At 39.7% G+C, this 26,752-nt stretch overlaps 1 protein-coding gene across 1 annotated transcript; it reads right to left on the reverse strand.

Annotated features, from left to right (window-relative positions):
• Nucleotides 1-7,882: 7,882 nt before the first annotated feature.
• Nucleotides 7,883-25,711, reverse strand: LOC124721538 (adrenodoxin-like protein 2, mitochondrial). The gene is made up of 4 exons (XM_047246567.1): nt 25,364-25,711; nt 25,171-25,283; nt 24,673-24,805; nt 7,883-9,014 (listed from the first exon to the last, which is right to left on the reverse strand). The coding sequence occupies exons 1-4, from the start codon at nt 25,504-25,506 to the stop codon at nt 8,924-8,926; spliced, it is 480 nt and encodes a 159-aa protein (XP_047102523.1). The 5' UTR covers nt 25,507-25,711; the 3' UTR covers nt 7,883-8,923.
• Between the last annotated feature and the right edge of the window lie 1,041 nt (nt 25,712-26,752).

Genomic DNA, 26,752 nt, shown 5'->3' on the forward strand with positions numbered 1-26,752 from the left:
TTGTCAGACAAGTTACGCATATTATTATTATTATTATTATTATTATTATTATTATTATTATTATTATTATTATTATTATTATTCTTTCTTGCTTTTCTCAGACGTTATGTCTGGTCAAAAATGGAAAATGACGCGGACCTTGATCAAGCGTGACTTCCTTTTAACTGTACGGTATATGTTATATTGCATTTAGGAACTTTCGGGTAATTGAACATGTATCAATGTTGTTTCGTTATTTACGAAAGTGCCACTCAGTGACGCTCTGGAGCACATCGGTTCCATTTTTCCGCAAGACATCAGAAAGCTCTTCCATGCATTTGTGTTATCATCTTGTATGTGTCTGTTTCTGCTTGTATCCACCGTGCATGCCTGTTATGTTGTACCAGGTTTGACCATATGTTGCTCCGGAAGTGTTCCATGTCTGTTATGTTTAGTGGATTGTCTATTTTAATGTGTGTGTTATCTATTGTCTGGTAAAATTTCTTCTGGTTTGTGTTGAATGTTTGGTTTTGTTTCCTTCTATTTTCACTTTTTTGTATCTTCTAAGTCGTTTGGCCAATGCTTGTGATTTCTGCTTCTTTTCATCTAATTGCTCTATCGCTTCTTCTTGTGAGATTTTACCTAACCTTTTTCTTTTTTTTTTTTTTTGACATTTCATTTCTTATAAATTGTGTTAGCTGTCCGATGTCTTTTCTCAGTTTTTCTATTCTGATCTGTAGCCTGTGTTGCCATGCTGGTTTTGTGGGTTTCTTCTGTGTGCTGGTTGGTTCTGATCTCTGCCTAGTGTGTATATTTAGTGTAGTGAGTGCTCCTATATAAACCAGTAGTTGTAACTCTTCCATAGTTGTATTTTCATTTATTTTGTTGTGTATGATTGTGTTGATAGTTTTTATCGTTGTTTCGACTTGTGGGTTATTTGGCGGTCTATGCAAGAATGGTCTAATATCTGTATTTGTGTCTTTCTATTCTATATATGTCAGCTGAAATTTTTCTTCTATATCTAACATGTGTGTCACTTCGTGTTCTATTTGTGCTTGTTCTGGTGGCTGACTTAAGATTTCGTTTTCCTCTGATTGTTTAATTGATGCGTGTTGTCCTTTGTTTGTTTGCTCTGGGATGTTTGAGCCCATTACTGTATTTTCTTCTTCTTCTTCTTCTGATTGCACATTATTTTGTTCCAGTATTTGTTGTACTTGTTTGATGTTTTCTAATTCTGACTGAGGTATCCTGTTATTTTTGATTATTACACAGATCTGATCAGCTAGTCGTTGTTCTGTTAAAAATTTTAATTTGCGTATCTGGTAATAAATGTTGTGTATACTTGTGATCTGTATCCAGTTGTGTTGGTTCCTAGGTTTGTTGCTTGGTAATAACAGAACATGAGGTGTCGATTAACTTCATCTGACCATCTCATCCTCTGTCTTTGTTTTCCTTCTAGGGTGGTTGCAGGAAGCATATCCTGCAAAACACCTCTATTTGGATTTAAATCATTTTCCAGTTGGCTAGCAGTGTCGTTACCATTGTGGGCGGGCACAGGGTCCAAGCGTCGTCCCCGACCATGACGGCGCTTGTCCGAGGCTTCTTTAGTTCTGTCCTGAACCAACTAATCACACTAAAATGGGGGTTAGCCATATTAATGGTTTGTTCTTTTCGTCGCCTTTTACGACTGGCAGAACATACCGGAGGCCTATTCTTTTCCCGGGCCTCCACGGGAATTATTATTATAATACAGTAGTTGTATAAACTTGTTAATGAGCATAACTGTTATACAGTAGATGCTATTAATTTCACTCTCTCAAATTTGTCTGAAGCTAAAATTTGTGAACACGAGTCGCCACTGCTTACAGTTCAGAATCTGGTTTCTGAATCTCTGTCTTACCGTTACATAATTGATTTGAAAACTTCCAGTGGCCCCACGTCTCTTCCACATACACGACCTCCTTTCCTGATTCTTAAACCACGCTAAGCAATGATTAAGTTATGCTTTGAGCAAAATAATTCTGGGCGGCTTCCTCTTTCATTCCTTTGCCCATTCTATGTTCTCCTACCAGTTTTCTTTTTCTTCAGTTTCCTGTTACCAAATTCCTGTCACTAATCACAATTGAATCTTCATCTCTTTTTAATTATCTGAGTACACTCCTGGAAATGGAAAAAAGAACACATTGACACCGGTGTGTCAGACCCACCATACTTGCTCCGGACACTGCGAGAGGGCTGTACAAGCAATGATCACACGCACGGCACAGCGGACACACCAGGAACCGCGGTGTTGGCCGTCGAATGGCGCTAGCTGCGCAGCATTTGTGCACCACCGTCGTCAGTGTCAGCCAGTTTGCCGTGGCATACGGAGCTCCATCGCAGTCTTTAACACTGGTAGCATGCCGCGACAGCGTGGACGTGAACCGTATGTGCAGTTGACGGACTTTGAGCGAGGGCGTATAGTGGGCATGCGGGAGGCCGGGTGGACGTACCGCCGAATTGCTCAACATGTGGGGCGTGAGGTCTCCACAGTACATCGATGTTGTCGCCAGTGGTCGGCGGAAGGTGCACGTGCCCGTCGACCTGGGACCGGACCGCAGCGACGCACGGATGCACGCCAAGACCGTAGGATCCTACGCAGTGCCGTAGGGGACCGCACCGCCACTTCCCAGCAAATTAGGGACACTGTTGCTCCTGGGGTATCGGCAAGGACCATTCGCAACCGTCTCCATGAAGCTGGGCTACGGTCCCGCACACCGTTAGGCCGTCTTCCGCTCACGCCCCAACATCGTGCAGCCCGCCTCCAGTGGTGTCGCGACAGGCGTGAATGGAGGGACGAATGGAGACGTGTCGTCTTCAGCGATGAGAGTCGCTTCTGCCTTGGTGCCAATGATGGTCGTATGCATGTTTGACGCCGTGCAGGTGAGCGCCACAATCAGGACTGCATACGACCGAGGCACACAGGACCAACACCCGGCATCATGGTGTGGGGAGCGATCTCCTACACTGGCCGTACACCACTGGTGATCGTCGAGGGGACACTGAATAGTGCACGGTACATCCAAACCGTCATCGAACCCATCGTTCTACCATTCCTAGACCGGCAAGGGAACTTGCTGTTCCAACAGGACAATGCACGTCCGCATGTATCCCGTGCCACCCAACGTGCTCTAGAAGGTGTAAGTCAACTACCCTGGCCAGCAAGATCTCCGGATCTGTCCCCCATTGAGCATGTTTGGGACTGGATGAAGCGTCGTCTCACGCGGTCTGCACGTCCAGCACGAACGCTGGTCCAACTGAGGCGCCAGGTGGAAATGGCATGGCAAGCCGTTCCACAGGACTACATCCAGCATCTCTACGATCGTCTCCATGGGAGAATAGCAGCCTGCATTGCTGCGAAAGGTGTATATACACTGTACTAGTGCCGACATTGTGCATGCTCTGTTGCCTGTGTCTATGTGCCTGTGGTTCTGTCAGTGTGATCATGTGATGTATCTGACCCCAGGAATGTGTCAATAAAGTTTCCCCTTCCTGGGACAATGAATTCACGGTGTTCTTATTTCAATTTCCAGGAGTGTAATTTCCGTTATCTCTTCATACACTGCATTACCCTATCCCATTTTGTAGTGATAAAATTGTACTGATCTGGCTTGCTCTGCACTTCACTAATTCCCAATGTATCTATCTTCATACGCTCCATTTCCCCTTTTAAGTTCTCTAATCTAACTACCGCATTAAGGGATCTTATGTTCCATGCTCCGACCCTCACAATACCAGTTTAGTTTTTCCTGAACACGACATCATTCAGAGGACGGCAGAACGCTTAGAAGAGGCAACTGGTCTACTAAATAGGCTGCCCACAGTACTGTTATACATCCTGCTCTGGAATGTTGCTGTGTGTAATGGGATCCTTATCAGATAGATTTGGCGGAGGATATTGGAAAGGTTCAAAGAAGGGTAGCTCATTTTGTATTATTGTGAAATAGAGGAGAGAGTGTCACAGACACGTTACGTGAGTTAGGGTGGTAATAATTAAAACAAAGGCGTTTTGCTTTGCCCCCAGATCCTATCAGGAAATTTCAATGAGCAACTTTCTCCTCCAAATCCGAAAATATTTTGTTAGCGTCCACCTACATAGGGAGAAATGAAAATCTCAATAAAGTAAAAGAAATCGGAGCTCACACGGAAAGATTTAAGTGTTCTTGTTTCCGGCACACTGTTCGAGAGTAGAATGGTAGCGAAATAGTTTGAAGGTGGTTTGATGGCCCTTCTGCCAGGCACTTAATTGTGAATATCAGAGTAGCCATGTAGATTAAGTACTATTTTATATCCGAAATATTTTGCCTGAGAGGAGCCGGCCGCAGTGACCGAGCGGTTCTAGGCGCTACAGCCTGGAACCGCGCGCCCGCTACGGTCGCAGGTTCGAATCCTGCCTCGGGCATGGATGTGTGTGATGTCCTTGGGTTGGTTAGGTTTAAGTAGTTCAAAGTTCTAGGGGACTGATGACCTCAGAAGTTAAGTCCCATAGTGCTCAGAGCCATTTTTGAACCTGAGAGGATGACATCATTTAACCAAACAGCAGCGCAGCATGCCCTTGAAAAACAGTCATGGCTGCATTTCTCCTTGCTTTCAACTGTTCACATTACCAGCACAACAAGACCTTGTTGACTAATATTACAACGCCAGATCAGTCATCTAGACTGTTGTCCCTCCAACTACTGAATAGGCTGTTGCACCCTTTCAGGGACCATGGGTTAGTCTGGCCTCTTCACGGATACTGCTTAGTGGTTGCACCTACGGTATGGTTATCTGTATCGTTTCGTCTATTAGGGTCATTCGAAAAGAAACGAGCCGAAGGGTGGAACATTAAAACCGCTAAAGGGATCATGATGCCATTGCCTACAGAAGAAAGTTAGGTCTCTATATAAGAGTGCTGAGGCCCTAAACTCGCCACTGGAAGGACATGGGTGCACAAACATGTGACGACACCACGAGTTGGTGCACGCAACTACTGTCTATTGCACTCATTATTGCTGAAAACAAAGAAATTGAGGTTTCAAAAGAAGAGCGAAGAGGTTAGTACATTTCCTGACAGTAGGAGGAGTGTGAGGAACAGAAATTCATAGGAGAGTGGCTCAAGTATAACTAGCACTGAATGTACATTACAATTCTGATACTCAATTCCACTTCTGGGGCAATGTTGCCACTGTAGCTCACCGGTATTCAACAATGAGGGAATCCACATTCTGGATAATGCTATCGGTAATCAGGTGTAGCGTTCCAGATCGTGCGTCGTCAGTCAACAACATCCGTCCGTCCTTGAATCGCTTAAGCCACGCTTTGCACCTTGCAATGGACACCTGTCCCACTATCCTTCCGCTGTAAAGAAACCCACTAAACCCCTTTTCCATTCTTTTGAAGCCTCCATTTCTCTGTTTTCAGTACAAATAAGTGCAGTTGGCAGTTGAAACGTGTACGTGCTAACTCTTTCGTCACGTGAGAGTCCCTCCAACTGTGAGTTAGCCTCTCAGTGCTCTTGTAGGGGAGGGTCCATAACTTCTTCCGTAGGCGATGGCATTATGGTCCCTTCAGCAGTTTTCATTTTACAGCCTCTGGCTTGTTTCTTTCTGCGTGGCGCTAGATTTATAGCTCATTTAAACGATATTTTTCAGTAATATTTAATTCTTATTAAACCTATCTTACAAATTACAAAATTGGTTAAATCTATGTAGCTCCTGTCATATTAATACAAATAAATCAACCTGTTGATTGGAGTCTAAACCTTTGAAACGAATTGTGGAAATAAACAGTGACTGGTAACAGTAAACCTGTTTCACTTGGTATCAACAACAGTCACAATAAAGCCTAAAATGTTCTCATTTGAATGTCCTTCCTATATTTCATTTAGCAGATAGTGTTTCCCCCATGAGCCACATACGCGGCCCTAACACATGATGCAACATTACTATAAGCCTCTAGTATATTTTTGTGATAGATGTCGCCTGTCTACCAACTTTCAGAGTTTGTTAGGTTTGATATTACAGCCTATTGACACCACCATAACTACATCATATGGACTGATGATGATGATGATTGATTTGTGGGGCACTCAACTGCGCAGTTATCAGCGCCCGTACAAATTCCCAACCTTTCCTCATCACAATATTGTCAATTTGATGAATGATGATGAAATGATGAGGACAACACAAACACCCAGTCATCGAGGCAGATGAAAATCCCTGACCTCACCGGGAATCAAACCCGGGACCCCGCTCTTGGGAAGTGAGAACGCGACCGCGAGACCACGAGCTGCGGACTCATATGGACTGATAGCTGTAGATGGTTACATGACCAAGTCTGTATCCTACAGGTAATTTGAAAGAATTTCATCGTGATTTTAGTAGAGCAGTTTGACAGTTAAGACAGGCAGATCGAATTATACCTAAGACCCTCGATCACACTCGCATGAAAAACATTACTACAAGAGAGGTGTTGTGCATCATGGCTGTTTACTGTTGAAACAATCAGGGAGATTGCCTTCTGCAAAAAATATTACTCCTCCCACAAACACCTTGTGAAATGGCTGCAATGAAGAATTAGAGCTGATTTGTAGGTTTACCTGTCATGTGTTAATGTAGCCTCCACCACACACTGTAAGGTCACATGAGGGTGTTTTGTTACAACACCATCTGGATAAGGAAATTTATGGTGCATTTAACTATTATCCATGTGGTAAATTCTCAGAGTCCATCTCTGCAGGATATTGTATCAAGGTGAAACTATTATTTCTCATACATTGGACCAATAATGTGACAGTGATAGGTATACAATATTAAGTTGCACTTATCTGGGAGAAAGTCCTGGTATCTTCTGCACTAAAGAAATGTGAGAGAATGGACCTGCAAAATTACAGCCATTATCCTTAACATTGACATGCTGTTAATCATGGATGAAAGGTAACAGGCAGATTCCATATTCCTAGATTTCCAGGAAGCATTAGACAGTGTCCACCACAGACTGTTAATGAAGATCCGAGAATACTGATCAACTTCCAAAATATGTGAGTAGTTCAAAAACTTCTTAAACAATACAGTGAAGTTCCAAAGAAACTGGTATAGGCATGCATATTCAAATACAGATATATGTAAACAGGCAGAATACGGTGCTGTGGTCAGCAACACCTATGTAAGTTGTTAGGCTAGTTACTGTTACTACAGTGGAAGGTTATCAAGATTTAATTGAGTTTAAATATGGTGTTCTAGTTGGCACACAAACAATGGCACACAGCATCTCCAAGGTAGCGATGAAGTGAGGACTGCCAGTTGCAGTGTCCCAATGAAATGTAAAAAATAAAATGCTGTCCAAATTAAGAGGAGCCTTGCAACCTACAACATATACCATCCAGTGGCACTTCTTTCCATTTGAACTGGTGTGAATTTAGTTTGCTAAATAACACTGCATTGTTGATGGAACAAACATCAATTGGCGCGGGGGGGGGGGGGGGGGGCGGGGGGTGTCCTGCCTGAAGGATAATATCTGGATGGGGAACTAAGTTTAATGTGAAACACATGTATAACTATTTTTTCACGCAACATAGTAATACTACAGATGACGTCACATCAAATGATAAGGGGAGAACCATCTCTAAAGACAGGGTCTCTTGACGTGTAGTTCAGCAACCTGCAAGAATATACGCCAACAGCGATGTTCTTACCTCGCCACTTGAGGGAGGGAAGAGGGTAGAGAGGAAAGACGTTGCGCAGTCTGAAATGCATCCATAGCCTAACAATCTCAAGTCACTCTGCAACAGATACAAACCAAACATTAACTTACCTGAAGAGGTCACCCACTTTGTTGTGTACCAGGTGTTTACTGTAACAATTACTCAGTGTGGTAGGACACATTTCAGTTTTAAGTTTCTTTATTACAAATATATTTGATTTCATGTAGCAAAATAGTTGATATCCAAAACTAATAATATTTACTGCTCCTCAAGAATTTGTACATCATTCTGTATGAGAAGATATTAAAATAGAAGCATACATAACAAATGTGGCGACACCAACAACACATTACCACATACAGATAGGTACAGTCTTCGGACACTTATTCTCACACAGGCTTCACAAAAATGTACATTTTTATTAATACAGCACACACATTTCTTGAGCTGTTTCTCAAGACAATAGTAAACCAAACTTGGGAATATCTTAACTTTCATCCATTATTTACACATCCGTGTCATCCTACAGTACACGCATCATTCAATACTGTTAACTTTCTTTACATTTGCTGCTGAGCGTCTAACATCAAGATTTTTTTTTTATTATTATAAAGTTAGTTTGAAATGACAAACTTCCAGTTGTTATTCAAGGGGATTTCATGAATATTTTCAGTGCCACTGTTGCTGAAGCTACAGTTTTTTTGTATTTTACATTATTCCCTACTTCACTGGACATTTTATACGCTAACCATGGCAGTCAGCTTGTTATCATTACATCTCTAAACAAAGGCATACAGCATTTTTTTTCCTTCTGAAAATAGCAGTATCACATTAGAATGCAAGTATAGTTTAGCATAAACTAGAGCCTCAAGACATGGGAATAGAAACTGAATTTGTGATTGGAGAGCAGTAGGACATGTTCTGTGACTACAAATTTCAACAAAGAACAGTAGGTACAAAAATGTTTGGAGCTATTACCCAATAGGAGTGAGTGTTTACCTGCAATGACATCAAGAAGTTGTTTATCTATTAAACAAGAGCACTCCTATTACGAGTCAGTCACTGAGGCAAAGAGAGAGAGAGAGAGAGAGAGAGAGAGAGAGAGAGAGAGAGAGAGTGAGAGAGTGTGTGTGTGTGTGTGTGTGTGTGTGTGTGTGTGTGTGTGTGTGTGTGTGTGTGTGTGTGTGTGTAAGAGGGGGGGGGGGGGGGGGCGCACACGTGTTAGCTGCGTGCATCATTTATGCCTGCAGGAACCTTTACTTCTAAACCATTGAGATCTTTTGTCATAATGATCTGGCATCCCAAACGTGACCTGCAAACAAAGTCAAATTTCAGAAGTAAGTACCAAATATATGTAAAGAATAAAGTAACTTCATTTTTGACTAACACAGCATCTAGTTACAATATAGTGCCAGTTAAGCATTTAAGGAAGAGTGACTATTTAGATGTCACTTCGCTAAAAAAATTAAAACGAGTTTATATGATAAATTATGTTCACACTTGTTTGCAGTAAAAGGCTATTCACAGAACATCCTTTGACCAATTTGAAGCATGTAACTAATTAGACACAAAGGCTGTCTCTGCATATATCTAATGCTAACCACTACAGTTATCATTTGCTTGCACTACAGCATCAGTTTGCTGCTATACCTATGAAGAACATAATTCAAAAAGACAAATGAAAGGGTGCAGCAGGACATGATACTCGAGCATAGTATAGCAAAGGGGAAGGTCACAAATGTGAGCATGGAGAAATTTTGTTAAAAGCCAGCTTCTAAACACTATGAGCTGCACTTAAAACATTTGTTAGCAAACAGGTATCTGGGACAATAACTCACTGTCAGTGGCATCTGATACAAAGGGCCACAAACCATTGTATGTACATCAATACAACATGACAACTGTATACATAATAGCAGAAACTTAGCTCTACTTCCATCATGTATCTCTACAAAACACATTGTCAGTAGTGAATGCTTTCCAGTGTTCTACTTTAAGTTCATCTAGAAAGAAAACAACTATGTGGATACCTAGAATATAACTAAAACAATGTCTATGTTACTATTCGCATTATGAAATCCATCCTATATCACAGCGCACAGGTTGCTTTGTGTGTTACTGCTGTGAGTTATTAGGCAGTGTCATTTCTTTGTCACATTTGACAAACTCTTCTTTAATGTAAATACTTAACTCACAGACAGGCAAAAAAAAAGAGTATAATACACTACATGATCAGAAGTATCGAACACCTGGCTGAAAATGACTGGCACCTGCCATCGGTAATGCTGGAATTCAATATGGTGTTGGCCCACCCTTAGCCTTGACAGCTTCAACTCTCGCAGGCATATGTTCAATCAGGTGCTGAAAGGTTTCTTGGGAAATGGCAGCCCATTCTTCACAGCGTGCTGCACTGAAGATCAGTATTGACATCAGTTGGAGAGTCATGGCATGAAGTCAGTGTCCCAAAATATCCCAAAGGTGTTTTATAGGATCCAGGTCAGGACTCTGTGCATGCTAGTCCATTACAGGGATGTTATTCTCATGTAACTACTTTGCCACAGGCCGTGCATTATGAGCAAGCGCTCAATCGTCTAAAGATTGAATCGCCATCCCCGAACTGCTCTTCAACAGTGGGAAGCAAGAAGGTGCTTAAAACATCAATGTACGCCTGTGCTGTGATAGTGTCACACAAAACAAGGGGTGCCAGCCCCCTCCATAAAACCACTATCTCAAAATTTTACTGTTGGCACTGCACACACACACGTTGATGATGTTCACTGGGCATTCACCATACCCACACCCTGCCATCGCATCGCCATATTGTGTACTGTGATTCGTCACTCCACACAAACGTTTTTCCACTGTTCAATCAGCCAATGTTTACACTCCTTAACACCAACTGAGGTGTCATTTAGCATGTACCAGCATGATGTGTGGCTTATGAGCAGCAGCTCGGCCATGAAATCGAAGTTTTCTCACCTCCCGCCTAACTGTCATAGTACTTGCAGTGGATCCTGATACAGTCTGGAATTCTTGTGTGATGATCTGGATAGATGCCTGTTTGTTACACATTACAACCCTCTTCAACTGCTGGCGGTGTGCATCAGTCAACAGAAGAGGTTGGCCTGTACACTTTTATGCTGTACGTGCCCCTTCACATGTCCACTTCACATCGTAAAAAAGTGGACCAAGGGATGTTTAGCAGTGTGGAAATCTTGCATACAGACTATGACAAGAGATACCCAATCAGCTGACCACGTTCGAAGTACGCGAGTTCCGTGGAGTGCCCCATTCTGCTCTCTCATGATGTCTAATGACCAGTGAGGTTGCAGATATGGAGTACCTGGCAGTAGGTGGCAGCACAGTGCACCTAATATGAAGAACTTATGGTTTTGGGAGTGTCCGGATAGTTTTGATCACACAGTGTATATGTCTAAATATCACATATTTATATTTATCTATGACATGCATTTATAAATGAAAAGCGTAAAATATATACAACATAGATAAAAACTGTCGTTGATTGTCACAAACTACGCACTGAGGAAGTTGGCTTAATGCGAAACCTATGTGTACAATTTTCTGTTGTCCTCCATCAGATGCCACAGACAATGGGTTATACACCTAAATATCAGTTTGGCTACAATATAAAGTACAGCTCATGGTGTTTAGAAGATGCCAATCAACAAATATTTACTAGCAGGGCAACGTCAATTATTCAACATTTTTACCTTAAGAAATTAATGTAAAACAGTATTATACTGCACGAGACAAACTCTAAAATGGGGGAATCTCCAATTGTAATAGTTACTGATGAATATGCTTGCCTTAAGGCTGAGATGTGAAATGATACCTACGACCACTTTAGTTGTAAATAAATAATGGTAATCAAATTGTAAATGCTAACTATGAGCGAGAAACTTGATTTGACAGAAAAGCAACCAAGTGTTTTGGAAATCTACAGTTTACACGACTGCTCTGCAATTCACACTTAAGTAAATGGCAGAGGGTTCACAGAACCATTTCCACACAAATTCTGTACAGTTCTTCCTTTAATAGTGTATGGGAAAAACGAACTCTTAAATCTTTTGATGAAAACCCCATTTTTTCTTATTTTATTATGATGGTCATTTATCCCTATGTAGATAGGAGTCAACAACATTTTTCGCATCCAGTTGGTGATTGAAAACTTGTGGAAATCTCACTGCAACAAACAACACCTTTGTTCTAATGATTTCCACCCACTACCTTTGTTATATTCAATTATATTCATGACACTCCCTCCCCTATTTCACAACATTAAAACATGATCTACCCTTCTTCGGAATTTTTCAATGTCCTATGTGGTAAGAAGCCCATACTGGACAGCAGTACTCTGGAAAACGGTAGACAAGCAGAAGGTAGGCATTCTTTTTAGTAGATTTGTGTGCACATTCGAAATGTTTTGCTAATAAAACAGTCTTTGGTTCACCTTTGCCACAACCTATTCTATGTTATGGTTGCAATTTAAGTTGTTCATAATTATAATCCCTTGGTATTTCATTGAATAAGACAAGCTTTAAATTTGTACGATTTGTTGTGTAACTTAAATTCAGTTTAATTTTTAGAGCTCATCTGAAGGGCTTCACACTTTTATGGGTCTACATTTCAGCTAACTTTTCTTTCTTGTGTATTCGTGTGACCCACACAGTTTCCCAGTCTTTAGGTACAGGTATTTTGTCGAGCAAGTGGTTGTATACAACTGGTACGAAGTGAGATACTTTATCAGCATACAGTATGGTATGGAAGAATTCCCTTTATTGAGTGATTCGAGTTTGTTTGCTACACTGAGGGTAACAACTTTTGAATTATTCGTGCTGGCAGCTGCTCTCGATTTGAATTCTGGAATATTTACTGCACCTTGTTGGTTGAAGGAATTTCGGAAAACCATGTTTAGTGACTACACTTTGGTGGCACTGTCATCAGTATCAATAACACTGCCATCACACAGTGGAGGTATTTACTGTGTCTTGCAGCTAGTGTACGATTGGAATCTCTCTGGATTTTCTGCCAAATTTCAAAACAGGAAAGCATCCAGCATTTAAGTCCACACTGAATTTCAACCTTTTGGATAATGTCGTCAGTCTTTGTCTTTTGCATTTTTTTTTATTAACAAGCTTTTCTGTTGCTTTTTGCAAGTGTTCTGGCCTGGGCATTTGGTCTGTCTCTTATTAATTTACTATATATTATACTCTCAATTGCTATCAATACTATTTCTTTAAAAGTTAAGCCACATCTGGTCTACACTTACACAATTTGGAAGGTGTGGAGGCTCTCTCTTACGAAGAGATACAGTGAATTTTATTTTTGCGTTCATTTTTTGTGGATTTGGATGTTACAATATTTAGTGTTGCTGCAATGGTCTTGTGCTCACTAGTCCCTGTATATATAATGACACACTGTACTCTTAGGATTATTTATGGCTAGAAGGTATATTACTACAACCATTTACAATTCATTTCAACTCCTGAATTAATTACTCAAAATACTTTTGGGAGAAAGCATTTAAAACAATTTAGGATGATTTTTATGCCTACCAGTCACTTTCCACTTGTATTTTCACAAAAGCAGCAGGTTGACTGAAGTTGGAACAAAGGTGTTCTTGTTGCGTGAGTGGGGGTACCTATCCAAAATGAGACTCAAATTTTCTTTGAACCCTTCATAAACTGTACCATCTGAGACAAAGTGTCGGTAAGAGGAAACAGTTACCAATCAGCCATTTATCAAGTAGAACCTCAGTAGAATCTCAGTAACTATCTACTTGAGTTTCACTATAACCACTTCTACAGCAACAAACTTGTGATCGCCAACTGAATTTAATTTATCCTTTACAGCTGGACTTGTCTCAGGCTACAGTCAGCTTTTAGTAACTATAACCATTCCTGGTTCAGCACTTTCTTTGAGGACTTTCAGGTCAGATTCTTTCCCACACTCACAAGTCAAGGGATATGCAGCTTTCATGGTCATAATATCGTCTGAACCTCGAAGTCACCATAAGAGGCTATCACGTGTAACACTGGAGCTCCCAACTACCAATAAACCCACCTTCTGAATGCCTAGACCTCGCATGTTGTGAGCCTTCCTGTTTGCAGCTATTCTAAATGAACAACCTTCAATGTAGACTTGTAAAGCAGAACAAGTTTTACACACCGAAAAATGTAAAGAACAAAGTGAACAATAACGATATTGCTCTCACTGCAGTGATGTAAAATGTCAATTACAGAGTGTCAATAGCACTGCCAAGAACATTTCCCATTTTTTATTGTTACGGATGTGATTAAGCGCATGCACAATTAATTTCTAAAGCAAATGTATACACTATATGAATACTGTTGCATGCCAACCTTGTACAAGGCAGCAAATGGTTAAAATTTTCAAAGTCCCAGAGTGAAACACACACTCCTACATTACAGCGGTGTCAACATCTGGCAGGCACGAAGAATAACATTTCAACATTGAGAGTGGGTCAGCGGATAAAACGGCACCAGCACTTCTGGAAAGCCAGATAGCGGACCTAAGCATAAATGCAGTAGGCAGAGCAGATAGACCAGATCACGTCACCTTCATTATGTGATGAAAGAAATGGTATTACTAAGGCAATGACACATGCAAAGAGCTTTTACAAACCAGTCTCATAGTATAACAAACTCATTAAGAAAGCACAGCAGGGTAAGAACTACTGACACCTTAATAACAAGATCTATGCAGTTATGACAAGCGACAATGGGTAAATAGCCTTCACTCCATAAATACCCCCAGCAGTTTAGCTCCTAATGCAGTCTATCAGATGGATTCAAGGCGTATATACTGTTTGCACTCTGTTCCCTGACTACAGCAAAGTGACATCTAGAACAAGTCCATTCTAGATATCCTGCATGCTACTGAGCAATGACAGCCACTACTGAGAGAGATGGCTACCTCACCATAATCACTAGCTGCAGAGTTCAACACCACAGTCTGCCACTATCACAGATGGATGGACTCTGGGCTCTTCCTTATCATCCAATTCAGGACACCAGTGTTCCTGATACTTTGGCAGATGGACCAGGGCCTACCTTAATAGCAGGCTAGGATTGTCATACTGCATGGTTACATGACAACTGTCATTGCATTTCAACAGGTGAAGAATGGCAGTGAGCAGGAGGGGACAGAGCATCTGCCAAAATCGATATGCGCAAGTCAAACACATGTTCCACCTTCACTCACTGCCACAGTATCGGGGGATGCCCACCACTGAAGCCATCGCAGGTGGCAACCACCACTGCAGCAGCAGATGAGGAATGGGTGTGCAGCATCAGCTGACTGAAAGGCCGCTTATGAGAGGACTGCTCTACAGGCATTGACAGCTGATGTAAACAGCAAGTCAAGACACTGCTTGTAACTCATGGAATTAAATAACTAATTCTGAATTCTCTTTCACTGCACCCATTGTGACAACATGTCAGTACCATCCTTCCAAAGGAAACTGGCAAGGAGCAAACTTGCAATACGAAAGCGGTGCACAAAATAGCTTTGAAGTTAATTAAAATTTTAACTTATTCTGTAACACAGTCAGAAGCCACACCGGGAACTGTTTAAAAAAAAAATTGCACTGAATCGTGCAAAGCTACAATAAAATTGTCCTTAGCATCAAGGAACACAGATGGCAGGGTTAAATAAAATTATGATCTGTACTGTAACATTTTAAGTAAAGTGATCAGAGCACAAAGCAGTATGTGCTTGGAAGAATTAGTAAGTTTGCAGGGAACAAGGTAAAATCTATTTTGAACATGGTAACAAACTAAAGAGGAAAACTGAGCACAAAAACGTAATTCCTTTTGAGGCAGATAGTTCACTGGTCAAAGATAACCCCAAATTTTCTGAGATATCTAATACTTCACACTACAGCACTGAGAGAAGTTTCTACAAAAAGGTAACAGAAGTATACAAGTAAGTAATATTAGCAGTCACCTTAATGAAAAAAAAAAAAAAAAAAAAAAAAAAAAAAAAAAAAAAAAAAAAAAAAACAGCTAATGAGAGATTCAGAAATGTCAGCAGATTGTTCAAGGCAATTTATCATTTAATTTTGACAAGACTTGGTACACATAGTTAAGTGTTTTTCCTAACACTCCACAACCAATAAAAATGTACTTCTTTAACACAAACTGTGGGACCTATTACATTTTTGAAATTACAGATATACACAATTATGTGCAGGATGACTGCTTAAATGCCTTAGGGGGTACTGTAATTTTCTCTTCAGGATCATTACGAGAGCAATATGTAGGCAGTTTTATTATACTAGTAGTTTCCTCACTTGATGCAGGTTCTTCAAACCCTGTGTGTAACCTTTAACGTGACAAGAATATGCATTTTCAAATATCTGCTAGTTTTTTCAACAACCCTGTGACACACTTACATAGGTCAAAGAAACCTGCAACTATTTTTGGTGCCCTATTCCCTGTTTGGTGTGGGTACATAACACTTTAGTAATATTCTAGCATCAGTTGCAACAATGTTTTGTATGAAATCTCCCAATTTAATTTTCCTAGTACCTTATGAATGAACCAAAATCTGCTACTTGCTTTACCAACGGCCGAGCCTATGAAGTTGTTCCATTTCATACCCCTGTGAATTTCTACACTCAAATGTTTGAGTTTGATTACAATTGTGACTCACTTATGTAGTCATTGGACACATTCTTCCTCCTGCGTTTCGTGTGTATTTTACATGTGGGCTACTCAACAGCATAGTCACCAGTGCCCTGATGAAAACAAGAACGCCATATGCCTTTCTCCTGAAGAGGGGAGGGTGGGGAGAGGCGGCCATTTCCACATGTGGAATAGTTTATAATCCATTAGCATCTGCATCTTGTTCACAGCACTTTATGGATAAGGCTCGACAGTTCATAAGATTTCAGAACCCGTGTAACACTGGCGTCAGGATGGGCAAGGGTGTTGCACAAAGATGTCCAGCCAAACTGAGGGCAGCTCTGATGTCAGTATGTAACACACATGTAACTGAAATACATTCAACTGAAACTGGCCCACCACAAACTTCAGAGTTGTGAATCATCCTGACAGAAGAGGAAACCATGTGTTAAAGAGCTATGTCCTATGATCAGTCAGATGAGTGGCACTTCCTTCCATTGGTAAGGTCCGCATGAAGTCCACCATGTGTGTGGTCGATTCGAGTGACCATAGTTTCTTACTGCCACCTCCAACCATTCAGTTTCCCACTGATGCGCGATTTCTCTGTCAGATAATTAGATGACAGCAGGTAAGGGGAAGGTACATCAACTCACAACACCATCCTGACATGCTTTTTGCCTGCTTTGTCATTATCCCATATCCCAATGTGCCTAGGTACCCAGGAAAAGATCACCTTTGTTCAACAGTGCTTGAGAAACTGTAAATGGTCATGGAGGAGCTGAATCGGCTGGTCACTCTGATACATTTGGGGAAACGCTTGTAGCACACTGTGCAAGTCAGAACAGATGAGAAACCTTGTACTGTGATGCCTGTGAATCTAATCCAATGCCGCCATAATGCCATATAACACCGTATCATAATTTGTAAATTGTTCTGGAAGATGCGCTTTGAAAACCCTATCACGGAAGACAGCTGAACAACCAAGGGCATTCTCTTGATGAAATCCATCTGTACAAACAATGGTAAAACTGTGGTACATACTTGAAATTGAAGAAAACAGTTGTAAATACATAATCTGGAGTACAAGTTTTCTTGTACTGTGTCAAGCTTAAAATCACATTGGGCCTCTGAAGAGATCACGGCAGCAATTTATTAAATCCCTGGCTGTGTTTTCAGAGGCCTGACGTATCAAGATCCTTCAGTTAGCAGCATGTATTGCATCTTGTCTTGGGGTGCCAATTCCTGAATTGCTATTCAAAGTCACTGTGGACTGTCACACTAAATGCAAATGACTAAGGCAACAAATTTTCAGAGCCTGTCAAGTCAGGAGAAGGCACTGCCAAATCCAGAAAGGTGGTTCACCAAACTCTGCACACAGACACTGAACTGGGCTGGGCTGGTCCAGTAGGCTCTAGTCGATATCTGAACGCCATCATGGTAGACAGCATCTAACATCTTGATGTACGAAATACAGGCTAATCCATAAACCACACTGCTGCAACCCAACAATGAACCAACAAATGCCCTGTAACACTGCAGGAGGTGGGACCATGCCGCGAGCTGCGACAGGTCGGAAACACTCATTATCAGAATTAGACAAACGATGCATGACACAGTACAATAATGCATTTTCAGCTTAGAGTGGCGTAAACACCTATAACAAAGTAACGGCACTTATCAGACGAAAGAAAAAAGCAATCAATTCAAACCAGACGAAGTACGTGAAAAAGGAAGGGTACCCGTATAAATACGGACGGAGCACCTGACGCATATCAAAGGCTACTTGGTACAGCTTAACTGCTAAGCTCACGACTCTAACCAAACTACTGTAGCTGTATCGTCATTCATTCGACCTAAATTGTGTCTCATATTACAATGGACCAACTTTGTTTCAATTTGGAGGTGCGGCCTAAAACTTTTCTCTCCCCCTTGAATTTCGAGTCTCAAATTTCAGGTGCGGCTTAGATTCGGGAAAAATTTTTTTCCTCGATTTCGAGTTTCATTTTTCATGTGCAGCTTAGATTCGAGCGTGGCTTAGATTTGAGTAAATACAGTATATGTGTTAAAGAGATGCCTTTTTGTTTTGTTAGTCAGTATTCAGGCATTTCATTATGAAAGAATTTAAAATAACAGATGAGCCCCATAAAATACTTAATAATGTGCAGAAAAGTAAAGTTAGTTCATTTCATCAAAATATTAGAGGGTTAATTGTCCGATTGGAAAATTTGACAGTTCTGAGAGGATGGACATCCTGTGCTTTACCTAAGCACAGCATAACCACAGGTTTACAGTAGTTAAAAGGCATTACACTCTAGAATCTTACTATCTTACCCATATAGAGAGAATACAGAAAAAGGACTCATTACTTATATTAACATTGGGAAAAAATGTTCAAAAAAGTGTGCCCTTGTGAACTGATACTAAAGTAGTTCACTTTTAATTGTCATTACATGGAGATCCCCACTGGAAAATTGTGAACTGGAATGTGGATTCCTTACTATGTTAAGTGTCAGACCACAGAAAGCAGTTAATAGTCTGGAAATTTAATATAAGTTTTCTGAAAGATTCCGATAGGCAAGGTGACTTGAAAACCTTAACTGGGTACACAATTTGATCTCAGTAATCAACTTTCAACACAGGTGGATGAGGACAGTAGGATCCTCACTGATTATGGTTTCTTAGATGAAGCTCAAAGCATGAAAATAATAGATGTATACCCAGTAACAAATATTCACTCTGATGAGGATGCACGGTCAGGACAAGTAAGGTAGTGCTTTACTGTATTATATTCCTCTATTATAATCAAAATAATTAATGATGCCAGGACAAATGTTTTAGGAATAGTTTACAGAGACAATCTAGGATGAAATGTATAGTAAACCAAATGCTGACCCCAAATTTAATCTATTCCAAGATAAATTCATATCATTATTTGAAAATAGCTTTCCACATAAGCTAATCAGAAAGGACACTGAAGAGCCATGTAAAAAAATGTGGCTCACTAGAGGGATTAAACTATAATTTGAAAGCAAAATGAGAACTTATCTGTTGGCCTAGAGCAAGCAGAGATCCTGCAGTAATTGCACACTATGAAAACTACTCAAAATTACTAAGAAAGGTTATTAAAAACCGTACGAACATGCACATAATGTCATAAATCAGCAATTCTGACAAAAGGCGTGAGGCTATACAGAATGTTGACAAAGTAGAGATAGGACAATTGGCCAAAGAGCAGGATAATAATTTATCACTGTTTAATTACACAGAAGGACTGTAAATGATGGGTCACAGCCAGCGAATTGTCTAATAATCGTTTCTCAAATATAACGAAAAATAGAGGGACAAACAGTTGAACAGAAGAGTCACAGTTCTATGTTGAACAAGCATCTCTTGTAGAAGTCAATCATATGAATTTAACACCAACTTCTCTCTCTGAAATTAAGAATTTTATACAGTCTCTCAAAAATAAAAGCTCATCTGGTTTTGATGGGAAATCCAAGGATGTATCACAGATTTATTCCCATATAACAAAACTCTCTCAGATTTGAAATATGTACTGCATCACTAACTCTATGCATTTTTTTCAGAGAGACAAATACACCACTGTGAAACCCTCATTACAGAAAGTGATGGGAGAAATGTCAAGTATTTATCTATTTCACTGCTGTCATCTTTCAAAACTTTTGTGACAGTGATGCACTATAGATTAGCATTTCACCTGATCAACAATTAATACCCTCAGCAGCTTGCAGTTTGTGCTTCAGAAGATTTGCTCTACTGAGAATGCCACTTGTGTGTTCCTCCACCAAATTTCACTAGCATTGAACAACAAAATAGCACCGGTTGATATTTTCTGTGATGGATCTAAGGTATTTGCCTGCGCAAATCAAAATTTTCTCCTAGTTAAACTGAGGTTTTACCAGATCATTGGTATAGCTGACCAATAGAATGGTGACAGTTTTACTTTGTAATTCAACTAATGTAGTCAGGGGATATTATTCCGACTGGGAAGAAAACCTACCGTATGGGGGTTCTGAAGGCTCCCTCTTCAGTCTGCTATTGTTTCCCATATATGTAAACAATTTTCATCCAATATACAACAAGTCAAAGAAGTTGTTTTTGCCAGTGACACTAATATTGTGACGAATACAAGCACACATATAGCACCAGAAGAAATGTTGAAGAAAGTTCTTGACATTATTGAATGGTTTCACCCTCTAATTTCAAAGAGACAGCTTATACCTGTATCTATAAGTGTAACACAAATCATGAGTGGTGAGGAAATTACAAATATGGCCAAAACTTTAAAAGTGTCCCATACTGATGGGAGTTTAAACTGGGAAAGTACAATCTGGATCTCTTGAAACAACTTAGTCCAGCCACATTTACACATAGAATCATGAAAAATCTTTGAGAGAAAGCAGTAAGTTGACATCTTGCACATTTTCATTCAGTAATGTCTTGTGAAATAATATCCTGTGGTAACTTCAAAATAGAAATTCTTCACTGCTCAAAAACTTGCTGTAAGAATAATATGTGGTGCTGACCCAGGACCATCTTGCAGACTTCTATTTAAGGAGTTCGGCATTTTGACTACTGTTTCCCAAGTTATCTATTCCCTCATGAAGCTTACTGTTAATAACTCATTGCAGTTCAAAATGAATAAGTATAGATGTTTACAACACCAGAAGAAGAAATATTTGACATTGAACACTGAGGTTGTCTTTAGCACAAAAAGGAGAGCACAATGCTGCAACCAAAATTTTTGATCACTTACCAAAGATATAAAATGTCCGAGACAGAAGAGCAAACTCTGGAAAATTAACTGAAGGAGTTCCTCCTTGACAATTCCTATTCTACAGTATATTTTCTATTATTGTGATATGTAAAAGGGGGTGGGTGTGTATTACTTTGTTGCATCTGTAAATGTAGGCTTGAGTCTGGCTAGTCAGCGCTCTAGCTTTATTGCTTCATTTTCAGTGACATTTTTTTATTTTCTTTATGGGTGTGGTGCTTTTATTAGGCATGATTAGTTTGGTTTTTGTGTGAGTGCCAGCCAACCTAGGTTATTTTGTTCGAGGCTTTTGTTGGCAAGTAATTTTTGTTTTGGTTTTATTCTCTAGTATTTCTGATGTTTGGTCTGTTTTATATTTATGGTATTTTGCTTGTGTTTAAAGTGATCTAGTTAAGATGGTAGTTGATGGGCTTTCTAGTTGTTAGGGTTTTGTTTTCGGTTGGTGGTTCACGAGTTATGTAGGTGTGTGAAGTTTGTAATTGTGGGTCTTCAATTTGTGGTTTGCCGGTAGGTATCGAAAGCTGTCGTTGAGCTATACACGGCAAAGAAAATGTGACTCCACTTTTCAGAACTGCAGAAGTTGGTTTTTTTATGTGCCAGGGAATAGGTTTGAGCTATAGAGGTACAGAGAAGTGTACAAATCCTGTTGGTTTTTGGGGCTGAAGTGCTATGTCGTAAGTTGAGATTTTTTTGGGATGGCGTGGTTTTTTGTATTGTTAAATATTTACCTTGTGCCTGCCTAAACCCCCTATTTCCCACAGTTGTCCCATTAGTTTCAGTTTATTGTTGGGGTGAGACATTCTTGCATTTTTATTTTTGTTCACATTTGTTGGTATGTGCATGTAACTACAATATTCCCGCCATTTTGTATATGCTTGCCAGTAGGCATTTCCTCCATACTGATATCGTTCAAAGCAGATGGGTGGAATCAGAGGCTTCCCTAATGCCACTAACAATTTACACCACATATCAGCTTTAAGGCAGGGTGGAATGCTAGCAGCCATTGAATGCAATGGCCAGCTGTGTATCAAAGGAATGCAGGAGCAATGCCACATTTTTTTTTGTGTACATGTAATGAACTGACACCATGCTGACAATTTTCATCATAACAAGGGATTTGTATAAAACAGCCGACAAGTAAACTGTGAAATTTTCAGCAACTGAAGGGACTGCCATCAGAACAACCCCAGGAAATATCTAGAATAAAAGTTTGTTATGCGAGGATAGAAAGTTAAGAGGGTTGAGACGACATTAGAATCTAGACACTACACAACTTAATGTGTTGCAAGGTATGCATTTGTCCCACCACTGAATCTGATGTCAAAAACCACATCCCAGAAACGAAGTGAAATTTGGGTTAACATCATCAAACAATACGTCTCAGCAACATACTGTATAACAAAATCCCGACAGATAAGAAATATGCACTTAACTAGAAATTAACTATGTATGTAAGAACCAAACCAATATTTTAAAGCAGGTCTCCTGTTGCAAAAATTTCAAAACTTCAAGAAGTAAACTGCCTGAATAATTAATCCAGTAAGTTTGAAAGTCAATGCCGCAATGTCAGTTTGCCTGCAAATAACAGTTCAATGTATTTTGTGTTATTAATACCATGCGTGATTGTAGCCATATAATCTTATTGACAACCTTATCAAATTAACTAGAGATTTGATAATGCTTCACCAAGTCAACCACAGTGTCACCTTTCGACCTAACCTACACCTCAGACTACACTACAAATCAGTCAATCACCACAACTTCCATTCCAAAAACTAGTAAGGACATAGATGGGTTGCAGAAAGTGTTCTTTTCTTTCTGCTTCTGTATACATGACATTATGCACTTCATAATTATGATAAAGGACAAAGACACCTGGTATAGCAGACTTATTTGACCCACTTTATCAGTGTTCTTGTTGAAATGTGACTCTGCATTGGTCTACAAACATGTGCTCTCATCAACAAAGTTGAGAGCGGTCATGGGTAATATAGCAGGTTCCATACAAGGCAAGAGGTTTGGGATGCATAGCAATACAAGCTCATTGTTATTTTGACGAAGTGGGAAAAAGCGAGAAGAATCTTCTACACACCATGCATTGTCTTCATGGCAGACCATACATCAATAACAGTATGTGCAGATGATGCTTGTGGCTCTTACCACAACTGTATTCACTTTTTTCCAATATGCTTTTACAACAGAAGGTTAACCTTGGAGTGAAAAGACAACTGGGAGCACAGGAGTGTATGTAGTATGAACCAACAATAGTCAGCGCCACAGGCATACTGCACTTCTTGAACAATTACACTCTGCTACTTTTGCTGTTTATGTAGTTGCTAGTTTTGGAAACAAACAAATCAACCTTCTGACATTTTGCATATTTCCATTCAGTAATGTCTTGTGAAATAGTTTTCTATGTCATTTCATCAGTTGAAGATAAATTATTGACTGCACAAAATCTGTAGTATTGTAAGTGTGGACATCAACATTGTTTCCAAATTGTGACTGATTATTTATGACCAATTTCATTGGAGAGTATGTGTGTTGTTGGTGTACATTTTGCCTCCATAATAACTGGAGGTCGTCATTGCATTTGGGGAATTAATACTTTCTAAGTGGTTAGTGACCCCAGAAAATTATTCCTTTGCACATTACCATATGGAAATATGAAAAATATGTCAAGAGGTTGACTTGTTTGTTTCCGGGACCAGTAATTATGTGAAGAGCAAACGTAGTTGAACTTAATTGTTGGAGACACTATGCCTGTGGCAGTTGTGTTGCTTCATATTACATACATTCATAAGCTCCCATACGGGAAGAAGTGACATCTATTTCCGTGAATTGTATGTTAAAGGAATACAAAGTGATTAAAATAACAATGGTTCATTACACACCTGTTGGGTTCCTATTCCTGCCACTCTCCATAGTAATGACAAAGATTTAAATATACAACACTTGCAAAGAATTTTTGTTGAACACACAGTTCAACAACTTTAAACAAGGCACTACTCTAAAAAATAAACGTACCCAAATGTAACACAAAGTGAAATATGAACACACAATATTTTAACTCTTATTGTAACTGAAACAGTACTTTGTTTAGACGTATTTGTTGATACCTAAATAGGCATGATGCAAATTTTTTGCACCTGGTGGAACTCAAACATGTAGAAGTTTTTGAATAACTGCTCCACACTACCCACAAAAAAACTGTACAAAGGTAAATTCGTGTATCCTTCATACTGCCTCACCACAGAGAAATGAGATGTTAAAAGACATTTAACAATAGGAGGTTAAAGCATTGTAATTAGAACAGTGCACCTACTGCATACATTCTTCTTTATCCTGTTAAAGGACACAGATTTTTACACATACAACAACTAGCAACATAAACTTAGTATCACAAATAAGCACGACAGTATTTTCCCCACACCCACATAACATTTTGTCCAACAAAAAACTGTATCTTTGTGTCATTAACTACATTCTTGCGGGACAATACTCACGTGTCTGTAGGATCATACGCTAAATCAAGCATGTCTAGCTCTTCATCTGTGGGTTTCTCTGGCAAACGATCATAGTCTTCTTTTTTCAGGATTAAGTGGCATGTGGAACAGGTTAAGGTTCCCTCACATGCACCTAGAGGGAAAAGAGAGAACATTTTAGCATTTTTAATTATAAGCACATTTCAGATGAACTGCCAATTAACTTGATAGGTATTATATTACAGGAAAGCTGACAGAAGGGACAAGTAAGAACTGAAAGGAAGCCGACGGGTTGTATCCCCTGCTACACTAGTCCCAAGACTTCAATAGCATTAGCAAAATGAAAACACCTACATGGAAACACGAAAAATCCTGCAAAACAGTTTAAGACAATTATCAGCGTTCATGCCAGTGCCTAGGTTGCTACACACACGATGTCAGTAACTGTGTCCGTACACCAACATTGTTATTTTATTCGTTTATTAATGTTACGTAATAGTTATACATTTCAGTACTTACCAAACCCATCCAAATCTATGCTATTGCTCACAACTATATCCAGGAGACTGTCACCGACTTTACCAACCGCTTTAATCTTCTCGCCGTTAGTTTTCACAAATGTCACCTCTACCCTGGAAAAAAAATACTCGATTGACAAGAATTCGTAAATAATTCACCAACATATGTCAGCGCAACTTGATTTATATCTCACTTGTCAGCTTTAATGTCATGTTGGACTGCTGTGCTCTGAATACTTCTCTCCAGTGAAGCAGACGCCGGACGAATAGCAGACGATTTTATATTGGAAACCGCGCGCCAATTTCGGGAAAAGCTTTTCACTAGTAAAGATGCCATAACAGCAGGCAACTGAGTTTGCAGCTAACGAGCACAACTAAAGTACAACACACTAGCTGCAACAAAGTGTTTTATCCCTTCATAGCAGACTGGCAGAGATAAACAAGTATCTTGTCTGATAACAGTCGACAGCAGCTACACAGCAGCCACGAATTTCTGTTCATTCTGCCAATCAGCTGACGACCTTTATGAAGACGTTCACTCAAAGATCTCTCAAAGATATATCACATAGTGACTTATGAAACAATATCATTGCCAATAAGAATACAGAAATAGAAATTCATTACTACAGATAACAGTGAACCGCAGTACCTCCACTAAGAGTGACACAACTTGTTAGTATGAACTGTACAACTGATTCAAAAGAAGGTCTAACGTTCTCCGTAAAATCTGTACAACACGATATTGACGTTTTACTACTCATGATTATTGGGCAATGTCATCCATTCAGGTAAATAAAGTCGGAAGATTGGAAAGTGAACCAAATTTTACTTCAGCTACACTTTCTAAAGACAGCGTCAACGCCACCAGAAAACAAAGTCGTCTTACATTAGTCTCGAGTTACTTCAACGAGCACTTGGCGGTTTAAATTTGGATGTAAGGGAAAAGATATTCAGGAAAGTTAATTTGCTTAACATGATAATATTCCATAATCTCTTCTATTACAGATACAATCCTGGAAGGAATCTTTCCTCTCTTGATAAGTTTCATTACAAATGTACGGTATATAGAAAGGACTTCGAACTAAACTTCCATACTTAATGTTGACTATCTGTCAGACTATACAGTTATGTAGCTAAAACTAAAAGGAAATATCCAGAGAAAGATTGTGAACGAATTCAGTTTGTTAGGATGTCGTACTAAATGATATGAACACTAACAACTTTAGGGATAAACTGATGGTGGTGAACTGTAATAATGTTATACATGCAGAACATATTCTAAACTCGAACGTAATGAGGTACCTCGAAGAGAAACATCGATCATGTGAAAACCAACTCGCACTTCTCTCACACGACACCTTGAAAGCAGTGAATCAAGGCAGTCAGGTAGAAGAAATATTCCTCGAGTTCTAGAAAGCTTTTGACTCAGTATCACATATATACTTATTACCAAAAGCACAAGCATATTGGGTACTGTATCAAGTGAGCACGTAATCGTGGACAGAGAGTTACTGACAGATTTAGAATGATCTTCGGGTGTGCTCCAGCGAAGCTATACTTTTTATTTGTTAATAACCTTGCAG

Source organism: Schistocerca piceifrons, chromosome X (assembly GCF_021461385.2).
Source record: "Schistocerca piceifrons isolate TAMUIC-IGC-003096 chromosome X, iqSchPice1.1, whole genome shotgun sequence".
Taxonomy (NCBI): domain Eukaryota; kingdom Metazoa; phylum Arthropoda; class Insecta; order Orthoptera; family Acrididae; genus Schistocerca; species Schistocerca piceifrons.

Excerpts from the sequence above, each read along its gene's own strand:
- LOC124721538 (XM_047246567.1), bottom strand. The coding sequence starts at position 25,506 with ATGGCATCTTTACTAGTGAAAAGCTTTTCCCGAAATTGGCGCGCGGTT. Across the intron at positions 25,284-25,363 it reads CATGACATTAAAGCTGACAA|GGTAGAGGTGACATTTGTGA; the intron begins GTGAGATATAAA and ends TTTTTTTTCCAG. Across the intron at positions 24,806-25,170 it reads CATAGATTTGGATGGGTTTG|GTGCATGTGAGGGAACCTTA; the intron begins GTAAGTACTGAA and ends TTTTCCCTCTAG.